Below are 13,046 nucleotides of genomic sequence, written 5' to 3'. Positions count from 1 at the left end.
TGTCACATGTTACTATCACAGTTTATTATGATTTTTTATAAAACAATATACCCTGGAGGAGGGCTACTTTCAGTGAGTTGAAAAGGGATCTGGCCCAGGTGGATTGGAATCAAAGATTCACAGATAAACAATGGCTGCTTTCAAAGAGGAGATGGTTTGGGTATAGACTAGACACATCCCCACAAGGGAGAAAAGAAGGGCATCCAACACTAGAGCTTCCTGGATGACTAAAGTTGGAAGAGATTAAAATTAGACAGAAAAAGGAGGCTTATGATAAATGTCAGGTTCATAATTCAGTAGAGAACCAAGCTGATTACAAATAAGTACAGTACTATGGAGTGCAGAAAAAGGAAATCAGAGGGGAAAAGGGAATGTATGAGAATAGATTGGCAGTAACATAAAAGAGAAACCAAAAGTCTTTTAGAAACATATAAATAGTAAAAGGATAGTCAAAGGAAGGATGGGTTAATTAGGGAATAAAAAATAGAGATCGTGTAGAAGCAAAGGGCAAGGCTGAGGTACTAAATGAGTATATTGCATCTATCTTCACCAATGATAAAGTGCCACATAATAGGCTTGGCAGCAAAGTTGAAGCCCATGGAGGCATCGAGGCGAGGGCTGCCACTGTCGGGCCGACAGAAGAGTCAGCCGACAGAAAAATGTGGCGGCCCACGGCACAGACGGCCTCCACTTTAAGGGACGCCCCGGCGACAAATGTCCGCCAGATTCGCAGGTCGCAAACCTGGCGGTGACATCGGCTGGTGCCATCCCCGCAGCCCGAGGAGACATTTCCCGTGCGAGGTGCAAAGGGTTCGGTGCAGGGCGGTGAGGGATCGACGCGTACGGCGATGATGTCATCACCCTGTGTGCGCCAGCCCGGGCCGCAAATCACGGGGCACGGTACTAACAACACAACACCTCCCAAACCTCCGGAGCAATTTCCTCGGAGGCGCTATCAACCCCTTCCCCCAGGCGATAACCTCGTTTTGCCCCATTAGGCGCTAATGGGGCAATAAAAAAGGGCAATTTCATCCCCAAAGTATTTGTTTAATTTCTCTGCATTTCCTTATTCCGCATTATAATTTCTCCAGTCTCACTCAGCCTGTAAGGGACCCACATTTACTTTCGTTAATATTTTCCTTTTTACATACCGATAGAAGCTTTTACAGTCTGTATCTCATGTATCTCACACTACTGTACATAACTGTATCTTACCTTGCTATACATGACTGTAACTAGAGATGACCTGTAACCACAAGCTTACCTTACCACCAGGGAGACACTGGATACCTGTCCCAGACAGGTATATAAGGACAGGTCTCAGGCAAGTGTGGCATTCGAGAGCTGTGTAATAAAGGTGCAGGTCCTGAGTGACCTTGACTTCAGCATGTGCCTCATGTGAGTCTGTACTGCAGGGACAGGACTTTACAGTGGTGATGAGTTACGGGATTACAGAATCCACAGAATGGTGACCAACGGCTCAGATGAAAAATACAATGCTGGAGATAATTGGGAGGACTTTATAGAAAGGCTCTAGCAAAGCTTCGTAACCAAAGACTGGTTAGGCGACGATAAGGCAGACAAGAGAAGAGCCCATCTCTTGACCAGCTGTGGCTTGAAAACATACGCCTTAATGAAGGACCTACTGGCACCCGAGAAACCAGCAAGCAAGTCGTTTGAAGAGTTGAGCACAATGGTGAGAGACCACCTGAAGCCAGCGAGCAGCCTACACATGGCCAGACACAGGTTCTACAACTACAGATGCTGTGTGGGCCAGAGCATATCCGACTTCGTGGCGGAACTTCGGAGGTTGGCTAGCTTATGTGAGTTCTCCAATGAACTAAGGAGAGAAGTACTGAGAGACTTTTTTATTGAAGGAATAGGCCACACAGGCATATTCCGAAAGCTCATAGAGACCAAGAACCTGATCCTAGAGGCAGCAGCACTGGTTGCACAGACATTCCTGGCAGGAGAAGAAGAGACGAGGTTGATCTATACCGTGGGTATGACAACTAACGAAACATCTGAACAAGGGATTCACAGCGTGAAACAAGCTGCTACCCCCACACACAGACAAAGGCAGGAGAGTAGGCCCTCAACAGCAGGCAGTGGCACCAGAAGTCATCAAGGGCCACATGAACGGCCATTCACACCTCATCAACCCACAATGCAAGCAATTAACTACAAACTGAGAGAAGCTCGAGAGATCAGCCAGATGCAGCTCATCCTTTGGAAACAATGGAAGCGGTCTGTGCTGGAGATGTGGGGGAAGGCACTCATCAATGGGGTGTCAATTTCAGCATGCTGTTTGCAGAAACTGCGACTATACAGGGCATCTGGCCCGCATGTGCAGAAAAATGGCAGCTCGACTGGTATACGAATCGGAAGGGTCGGAAAGCGGACCAGAAGACAGTGGGGACAGTAACCGGGACACCGATGTACAGCGGGTCAACATGATCAATGGCCACTGCTCCTACAACAAGACGCCTCCAATAATGATGAGGGTCCTACTCAATGGGATACCCGTCAACATGGAGCTGGATACGGGAGCAAGTCAATCTCTCATGAGCGCTCAACAATTTGAACAGCTGTGGCCGCACAAAAGAGACAGACCAAAACTCACAAGGGTCGACACCAAACTAAGGACCTATATCAAAGAAATCGTCCCAGTCCTCGGCAGCGTCATGCTCTCAGTCACACACAAAGAGACAGTGAACCGACTTCCCCTGTGGATTGTCCCCGGAAATCTCCCAGCACTGCTGGGGAGAAGCTGGCTGGCAAAGCTAAACTGGAAATGAGATGATGTTCATGCCATGTTGCCAAAGGAACGGACCTCCTGCTCAACAGTTCTAAGTCGATTTGAACATCTCTTTCAGCCAGGTGTGGGCACCTTCAAAGGGGCTAAAGTCAAAATCTACATCTCACAGGATGCTAGACCGGTCCATCACAAGGCTAGAGCTGTGCCCTATGTGAGGTGGGAAAAGATTGAACATGAACTGGGCAGGCTTCTGCGGGAAGGCATTATGTCACCCGTGGAATTTAGCGACTGGGCAAGTCCCATCATCCCAGTCATGAAGCCTGATGGATCCATATGAATCTGTGGGGATTACAAATCTACCATAAACAGAGTCTCCCTACAGGACCAATACCCACTGCCCAGAGCGGAGAACCTATTTGCCACATTGGCTGGAGGAAAACTTTTCTCAAAACTAGACCTCACATCTGCGTATATGATGCAAGAATTGACCGATGAGTCCAAGCTACTACCACCATCAACATATATCGAGGCCTTTTCATGTACAATCGATGCCCATTTGGCATCAGGTCTGCAGCTGCCATATTCCAGCGCAACATGGAGAGTCTGCTCAAGTCCATCTCGGGGACGGTTGTATTTCAAGACAACATACTTATCTGGGCAGGAACACCGACTCTCATCTCCGCAATTTGGAGGAAGTACTAAAGCGGTTGGATCGGGTAGGCCTAAGAGTTAAGAAATCCAAGTGCCTGTTTCTCGCGCCCAAGGTTGAATTTTTGGGCAGAAGGATTGCCGCTGATGGAATCCGCCCAACAGAGTCCAAAACCGAAGCAATTCGCCTGGCACCTAGGCCCCGGAATGTCTCAGAACTGCGCGCCTTTCTCGGGCTACTCAATTACTTTGGGAACTTTATGCAGAACTTAAGCACGCTGCTGGAGCCTCTCCACATGCTACTCAGAAAGGGATGCGATTGGTTTTGGGGGGATGGCCAGGAACGCACCTTCAATAAGGCACGCAACCGTCTATGTTCCAACAGTGTTTTGGCTTTCTTTGATCCAGGTAAAAAGATCGTTCTTACATGTGATGCATCAGTGTACGGGGTTGGGTGCATTTTACAACATGTCAATAGTGCGGATAAATTACAACCCATAGCTTATGCCTCCAGGTCACTTTCGCGGGCGGAGCGCGGGTACAGAATCGTGGAGAAGGAGGCGCTCGCGTGTGTGTACAGTGTCAAAAAGATGCACCAATACCTTTTCGGGGCCAAGTTCGCATTAGAAACCGACCACAAGCCCCTCACGTCCCTACTATCCGAGAGCAAGTCAATAAACGCCAACGCCTCGGCGCGCATTCAACGGTGGGCACTCATGCTGGCGTCTTACGATTACACCATAAGGCATAGACCAGACACAGACAACTGTGCCGACGCGGAAGGGTCTGACGAACAAGACTGTGAGATAGTCATGGCAATCAATGCCTTTGAGTCCACAGGTTCACCCATGACGGCTCGCCAAATCAGAGTTTGGACGACCAGCGACCCCACGTTATCCCTAGTAAAAAGATGTGTCTTAACTGGTGACTGGGCAGAGGCTCGCGATGCCTGCCCCGAGGAGATCAAACCTGTCCATAGGCGCATGCATGAGCTGTCACTACAAGCAGACTGCCTGATGTGGAGCAGCCGAGTAGTTATGCCTCTGTGAGGCAGAGAGACATTTGTCCGGGAGCTCCACCATGAGCACCCGGGGATCGTTCTCATGAAGGCCATAGCCAGATCCCACGTCTGGTGGCCTGGTATTGACGCGGACTTGGAGCTCTGCATCTGACGGTGCACCATTTGCGCCCAACTCAGAAATGCCCCGAGGGAGGCCCCCCTGAGCCCCTGGCCCTGGCCCACTAAACCGTGGTCGCGGGTGCACGTAGACTATGCGGGCCCATTCATGGGCAAAATGTTCCTCGTAGTTGTAGATGCATTTTCTAAGTGGATCGAATGCACCATTTTAAACTCGAGCACCACCTCCACCACTGTGGAGAGCCTTGGAACCATGTTCGCAACGCACGGCATTCCTGACATATTGGTCAGTGATCATGGTCCGTGCTTCACCAGTGCAGAATTCCAAGATTTTAAAAATGACCACGGCATAAATCACATTAAGACGGCACCATTCAAGCCGGCCTCCAACGGCCAGGTGGAGCAAGCAGTGCAAATCATTAAACAAAGCATGCTCAAAATCCAAGGTCCCACGCTGCAGGGCCACCTGTCGCGACTGCTGCTGGCATACAGATCTCGTCCGCATTCATTGACTGGAGTTGCCCCCGTGCAACTATTAATGAAATGGACCTTAAAGACAAGGCTTTGATTAATCCTCCCAGACATGCATGACATCGTTGAGGTAAAGCGCCGTAAGCTAACCGAGTACCATGACCGAAATTCGAGGGGGAGATGGAATGAGATAGGGGACAAAATGTTTGTGCTAAACTATGGCAGGGGTCCCAAATGGCTTGCAGGGACAGTAACAGGCAAGGAAGGAAACAGGCTACTGGTGGTACAAATGGACAATGGCCAAACCTGCCAGAGGCATGTAGATCAAGTCAAAAGTAGATTTACCAACAACACTGCTGAATCAGAGGCAGACTACAATGTGGAACTCACACCACACCTGGTGGACAGACAGAGGGAACAACCTGAGGAAAGAGCAATCCCAACAGACAGCCCAGGCGAGATACCAACAATCATACTGAACAAAACAGACAGCCCAGGCGAGATACCAGCAATCACACCGAAAGAAAAACAGGCACCAAGGCAAACAACTGAACCACAACTAAGACACTCCACGTGAGAGCATAGACCACCTGAGAGACTGAACCTATAAAGACAATAAGACCTTGGGGGAGCGTGATGTCATGTATCTTACACTACTGTACATAACTGTATCTTACAATGCTACACGTGACTGTAACTAGAGATGACCTGTAACCACAAGCTTACCTTACCACCAGGGGTGCACTTGCAGGAGACACTGGATACCTGTCCCAGACAGGTATATAAGGACAGGTCTCAGGCAAGTGTGGCATTCGAGAGCTGTGTAATAAAGGTGCAGGTCCTGAGTGACCTTGACTTCAGTATGTGCCGCGTGTGAATCTGTACTGCAGGGACAGGACTTTGCAAATACCACCTTTAATTTCTCTTGTTAGCCACGGTTGGACAACATTTCCTGTGGGTTTTTGTGCCTTAAAGGAATATATGTTTGTTGTAAATTATGTATTAATTCTTTAAATTGCTAGTCTACCATTATACCTTTTCATGTAGTTTCCTAATCTACCTTAGCCAACTCGCCCCTCATACCTACATAGTTTCCTTTGTTTAGATTTAAGACCCTAGTTTCGGATTTAACTAAATCACTTTCAAACTAAATATATAATTCTATCATAATAGGGTCAGTCTTCCCTAAAGGCCCCTTTACTACAGGGTTATTAATGAACCCTTTCTCATTGCACAATACTAGATCTAAAATAGCCTGTTCCCTAATTGGTTCCTCAATATACTGATCTAGAAAACTGTTTTGTATACATTAGGGTTGTATTCCTAGAATTAAAAATTGATCTAGCATCAAATGTTGTTTGCTGAAGAGAGTTCCAAACTTCTACTACCCTTTATGTATAGAAGTGTTTCCTAATTTCACTGCCGAAAGGTCTGGCTTAATTTTTAGACTATGACCCTAGTCCTAGACTCCCGATATTGATATAAACTCTGCAAGAGCCAGTACAAGAAAAATAATCAACTTAACTGCAAGTTGGAAGTATCGCTTTAAATATCGCTGGTGGGGGGGTTCCTCATGCAGCTGAATGCACGTTCAGTTGTGCGTGTTTAGGTCATGCGTCGAATCAGCGTTAAACACTAACTGACGTCACGATCTGCCTACTTGCATATTGCCGGCGCACGCACATACACCCCCCCGCCCCGCCCGCCACTATCGCTCTCACCAAGATGCCAATCAGCGCGGGCCGTGCCAGAAATGGATGGAAATGAGGCGGCCACCATTTTTTTCAGAAGCTAGCCTTAACTGCCACTCTAAGGTACCGAATTTTGTAGCGAAAGAATGAGCATAAATGGGTCCTGCATGGACTGGAGAAGCATTAGCAGCGCTGTACCCCAGGAGTGAGTGCTGGGTCCACTTTTTTTTCCAGTTATATAAAGATGGTTTGGAATTCGGTATTGGGTATACAATCTCAAAATTTGGTGATGATACAAAAGAGACGGGGAGTTGGCAAACAAATAGGAGGACTGTAAAAGACTTCAGGGTAACATACACAGGTTAGCAGATTGGGCATTCAGGTGGCAGATGCAATTTAAAGGGGATAATTGTGAAGTCATATATTTTAGAAAGAAGAACAAGGAATGGGAATATATACTTAATCGAAAGACACTTAAATGTCAATACAGCCACAGTAGGCTGAATGGCCTCCATCTGACTGTAAACATCCTTCTGTGGTGTAATCATCATTCTCAACCTGTCTGCAACCTTTGACACTGTTGATGGCATCATCCTTCTCCAACGCCTCTCCACCGTCGTCCAGCTGGGTGAGACTGCACTCGCCCAGTTCCATTCTTATCTATCCAATTGTAGCCAGAGAATCACCTGCAATGGCTTCTCTTCCCGCTCCCGCACCATTACCTCTGGTGTCCCACAAGGATTTATTGTTGGCGACCTCCTTTTTCTCATCTGTATGCTGCCCCTTGGTGACATCATCCGAAAACAGAGTGTCAGGTTCCACTTATATGCTGAATACACCCAGCTCTACCTCACCACCACATCCCTCGACTCCTCCACTATCTAAATTGTCAGACTGCTTATTCAATCTCTAGTATTGGATGAGCAGAAATTTCCTCCAACTAAATATTGGGAAGAGCGAAGCCACTGCCCACCATAAACTCCGTTCCCTAGCCACTGACTCCATCCCTCTCCCTGGCAACTCTCTGAAGCTGAACCAGACTGTTCGCAACCTTGGTGTCATTTTTGAACCCGAGATACGCTTTTTGCCACATATCCACACCATCACTAAGACTGTATTTTCATCTCCGGAACATCACATGACTCCGAACCTGCCTCAGCTCATCTGCTGCTGAAATCCTCATCCATGCCTTTGTTACCTCTAGACTTGACTATTCCAATGCACGCCTGGCCAGCCTCCCACGTTCTACCCTCCATAAACTTGAGCTCATCCATAGCTCTACTGCCCATGTCCTAACTTGCGCCAAGTCCCGTTCACCCATCACCTCTGTGCTCGCTGCCTTACATTGGCTCCCGATTAAGCAATGCCTCGATTTTAAATTTCTTACCAGGTTTTCAAATCCCTCCATGGCCTCACCTCTCCCAATCTGTGTAATCTCCTAAAGCCCCATAACCCTCTGAGATATCTGCGCTCCTCTAATTCTGGTCTCTTGAGCATCCCCGATTTCAGTTGCTCCATCACTGGTGGCTGTGCCTTCAGCTGCCAAGAGCCTAAGCTCTGGAATTCCCTCCCTAAATCTCTCTGCCTCTCTACCTCTCTTTCTTCCATTAGGATGCTCCTTAAAACCTATATCTTTGACCTAGCTTTGGTCACTGCCCTAATATCTTTTCACATGACTCGGTGTCAGACTTTGTTTTATAACGTTCCTGTGAAGTGCCTTGTGACAATTTACTACATTAAAGGCTCTATATAAATACAATTTGTTGTAAATGCCTAACGTTCATGTTGCAAATCCTAGTAATAAATTGAGGAAGACTTGAGGTTGTGGACACTGTCATGGAAAATTGCAAAACACTGAAAATAAATGCATGCAGATATTCGGTAATTATGCCACATACTGGTTATGTTTTTTTTCCAATAGTACTTTGCAATTGTTAATGGAAATCTACAAACAAGACAGTTTCTACTTGTTTTCTGTAACTCCTAATCTACAAGACAATGGCAAAGTTAAAAAATAAACCTACAGATGGAATTGGGAATGAAAATAAATTATAGTTCTATACATCTATACAAAATGTTACATAGCTATGTCCCTAGTACAGAGGCTATGAATAGGACAGAATAAGATGAACAGAATTTAAAATATTTTCTACCTTTATAAGTGCAGAAGTGAAGGTCACAGACTGTGTATCATTCATCATGTGTGTTGTATGAAAAGTTACTGTGTTGTCTTCACCATTCAGTGTAACAGCTGTTTGAATTACGCCATCAAGACCTAGGATTCTCCACAAATCCCATTTTTCCTTAGTTACGGGTCTCTTGAATCGTAATGTGGACACAAATACATAGGAAGGCGGAAGACCATCAGGAAAAATATCACTGCAATGAAAATCCTTGGTTTTTGAATTTTGGAATATTCCACAAAAATCTTAGGCAATGCTTAAATAAAAAAATAAAAGGAAATGATTTTCTAAAAAGTAAATTCTGAAAACAAATACCTTGTCTTTTCTGTTAAATCACTCTGCGATGTAACCCTATAAGCTTTTTTACCATGGTAAGAACCTTCAATTTTACTGGCTTTTTTCCTAATATCTAATCCAACAAGGATATCAAAACCTTTTTCATCTCGAGATGCCACAGGTATTCTTGTAGGACAGACAGTTTCTGAAAAGGTCAACAAAAATTTTGCTATTAAAATTCACACACAAATTCTGACATACATACACTCACGCAAACACATGAGATAATCTCTGCAAATTTGGCGGGGCAATTTTACATTAAAAACAGGTTTCAATAGTAGTTGTAAGGTTAAAAAAGTTTTTAATAGATATGGCTGAATCTTTGACATTAATGTTTTCAAATTAAATCTAATGTAGCAAGGTAATTAAAAACCAAAAATGATTTTGAGTTGTCAGAATATCAAAGATATGTTTTCACTCAGGTTTTATACATATATATCTATATATTCAGGTATTGTTTCTAACACAAAAATGTACTGCAGGCATAACATGAGAATATAAGAAACCATGGAACAACATAAAACTATTTTGTTATCAAGCCCATTCCTTCCACAAACCACACACAATTTTTACTCTTATGGACTCCATTCAATTTATTTAATCACGTATTGTTATATCATATATGAGAAGGCCATTTGACTGATCTTAGTTGGTCCATCTTGAGAAATCCCACAATTTCCAACCTATTTCTTAAATAATTGCAGTTTTTGGCATCCACTACTCTACTTGGATGTCCGCTCAATGGGTTGCACTTGCCTTATCTATCTAATCGTAGCCAGAGAATCACCTGCAAATGCTTCGCTTCCTGCTCCCGTATCGTTATCTCTGGTGTCCCCCCAAGGATCTATCATTGGCCTCCTCCTATTTCTCAACTACATGTAGCCCTTTAGCGACATCATCCGAACACATAGCATCAGTTTCCATATGTACCCTGATGACACACAGCTCTACCTCACTACCACTTCTCTCGACCCCTCCATTATCTCTAAATTGTCAGACTGTTTATCCGACATCCAGTACTGGATGCGCAGAAATTTTCTCCAATTAATTTTGGGAAGACCGAAGCCATTGTTTTCGGTCCCCGCCATAAACTTTGTTCCCTAGCCACTGACTCCATCCCATTCCTCAACATCTGTCTGTGGCTGAACCATACTAACCACAACCTTGGTGTCATATTTGACCCTGAAATGAGTTTTCGACCACATATCCGCAGCATAACTAAGACCGCCTATTTCCACCTCCGTAACATCGCCCGTCTCCACATTTGCCTCAGCTCATCTGCTGCTGAAACCCTCATTCATGCCTGTCAAATCCAACGCATTCCTGGCTGGCCTCCCACATTCTACCCTACGTAAATTTGAGGTGATCCAAAACTCGGCTGCCCATGTCCTAACTCGCACCAAGTGCCGCTCACCCATCACCACTGTGCTCACTGACCTACATTGGCTCCTGGTTAAACAACACCTCGATTTCAAAATTCTCATCTTATTTTCAAATCCCTCCATGGCCTCACCCTTCCTATTTCTGAAATCACCATCAGCCAATATCTGCGCTCCTCTAATTCTGCCCTCTTGAGCATCCCTGATTATAATCACTCAACCATTGGTGGCCATGCCTTCTATTACCTAGGCGCTAAGCTTTGGAATTCTCTGCCTAAACCTCTCCGCCTCTCTATCTCTCTTTCCTCCTTTAAGACCTCCTTAAAACCTACCTCTTTGACCAAGCTTTTGGTCACCTGCCCTAATTTCTCCTTATGTGGCTCGGTGTCAAATGTTTTGTCTCATAATACTCCTGAGAAGCGCCTTGGGACGTTTTACTACATTAAAGGTGCTATATAAATACAGGTTGTTGTTGTTACTCTGTATGAACAATTTCATGACATCAGTCCTAAATTTGCTTTTAACCTGTGCCAACTTGTCCAACTCTTGCAATTTATTTTGAAGTATATTTCTTGACCTTTCTTCTTTATTATCTCATATATCTCTAAAAGTCCCAATGCAACATATATTGCAACAAATTAATTTATTTACTGCAATAAAGTTTCAATGGCTTATTTTCACATTATGTCTTCATCACAAATCCCAAAATAGTTATAATACAAATATAAAAGCGTGCATTGGTTTGTCCAACATTTTTACTAATCTAATGCAAATTCAGAAAATTGTGGTTATACCACTACATAAAATAATGCTTAGCATTGCTAATTCAAATATAATCTGATATGTCCACTTAAATAATAATTAACATTCTCACTGTATGGTTGGTACAAATTAGAAGAGCTTTACTTCAGACTTTTCAGGAAGTAAAATGTAAAAATTAAATATTCTTTTGGCCATGCTATTACTTTAATTGAATTTAATTATATCCTATTTTATTCTAAATTCCTAATTTACAAATCTATCTTTTATCTAGCATACATCCATAGTACCAGGCATTGCATAAAACAACACAGCCCATGGTTTAAAAAATCTTGATTGGTTCAAATAACCACAAATTATTAAGCTAACCTTATTGATTGGTTCAAATGCACACCAACCAAAAAAGAATTCCATAAGAACATAAGAAATAGGAGCAGGAGTAGGCCATAACACCCCTCGAGCCTGCTCTGCCAGTCAATAAGATCCTGGCTGATCTTCGACCTCAACTACACTTTCTCGTCCGATATCAATATCCCTTGATTCCCTTAGTGTTCAAAAATCAATCGATCTCAGTCCTGAATATACTCAATGACTGAGCATCCACGTTTAAAAGGGGAGGGATTGTTGTGACACATTAGCGAGACGGTACGTCGCACGAGCACCCCGGTACCGCCTCCAACAATTTTTTTTTAAATGAGGCCATTTCTGGGAGATTTAGCCACCTGTCTCGCCGGATGCTGTATTTCCGGATTATTCGAACTACACATCCCAATACCGTGCGCAGGACAACTTCGGCACCATGATCCATAGTTCTAGACTCTCCAGCCAGGGGAAACAGCCTCTTAGCATCTACCCAATCAAGCCCTCTAAGAATTTTATATGTTCCAATTAAATCACCTCTCATTCTTCTAAACTCCAGAGAATTTTGCTCAACCTCTCCTCTTGGGGAAACCCTCTCATCCCAGGAATCACTCTAGTAAATCTTTGTTGCACACCCTCTAAGGCAAATATATCCTTCCTTAGGTAAGAAGACCAAAACTGTACACAGTATTCCAGACGTAGTCTCACAAAAGCACTGCGCAATTGCAGCAACACTTCCTTACTTCAACCCCTTTGCAATAAAGGCCAATTTACATTTTGCCTTCCTAATTGCTTATGTACCTGCATGTTTACCTTCCGTGATTTGTGTACCCAAGTCTCTCTGCATATTAACATTTACTAGTCTCTCACCTTTTAAAAAATATTCTGCTTTTCTACTCCGTACCAAACTGGAGAATTTCACAATTCCCCACATCATACTCCATCTGCCACCTTCTTTACAACTCACTTAACCTGTTTAACAACCTCCTGTGAGGTAGCTTGGTCCGCTTATCTAAGTAATTGATACAGCTTGCAAATAACTGAGGCGCAAACACTGATCCTTGTGGTACCCCACTAGTTACAACCTGCCACCTGAAAATGACCCGTTTATTCTTACTTATTTTGTCTGTTAACCAATCCTCAATCCAAGCTATATTATCTCAATTCTGTGAGCCCTAATCTAGTTTAACAACCTCTTGTGTGGCAGCTTACCAAATGCCTTTTGAAAATCCAAATATACATCCACTGGTTCCCCCTTATCGACCCTGCAAGTTACACCCTCAAAAATCTCTCATAGATTTGTCAACTACAATTTCCCTTTCA

General features: G+C 44.2%; 1 protein-coding gene across 1 annotated transcript in view; it reads right to left on the bottom strand.

Annotated features, from left to right (window-relative positions):
• LOC139266575 (collagen alpha-1(XXI) chain-like) overlaps positions 1-13,046 on the bottom strand; it is a 463,005-nt gene that overhangs the window by 403,249 nt on the left and 46,710 nt on the right. Inside the window, exons 3-4 of the mRNA XM_070884170.1 lie at positions 9,205-9,370; positions 8,860-9,085 (exon numbers count right to left, since the gene is read on the bottom strand). Of these exons, the coding sequence (XP_070740271.1) occupies positions 8,860-9,085; positions 9,205-9,370 (392 nt within the window). The remainder of the gene's footprint in view (positions 1-8,859; positions 9,086-9,204; positions 9,371-13,046) is intronic.

This window comes from Pristiophorus japonicus, chromosome 7 (assembly GCF_044704955.1).
Source record: "Pristiophorus japonicus isolate sPriJap1 chromosome 7, sPriJap1.hap1, whole genome shotgun sequence".
NCBI classification, from domain to species: Eukaryota; Metazoa; Chordata; class Chondrichthyes; family Pristiophoridae; genus Pristiophorus; species Pristiophorus japonicus.
The sequence above is the reverse complement of the archived record's forward strand: the minus strand, read 5'-3'. Positions and strand labels throughout refer to the sequence as shown.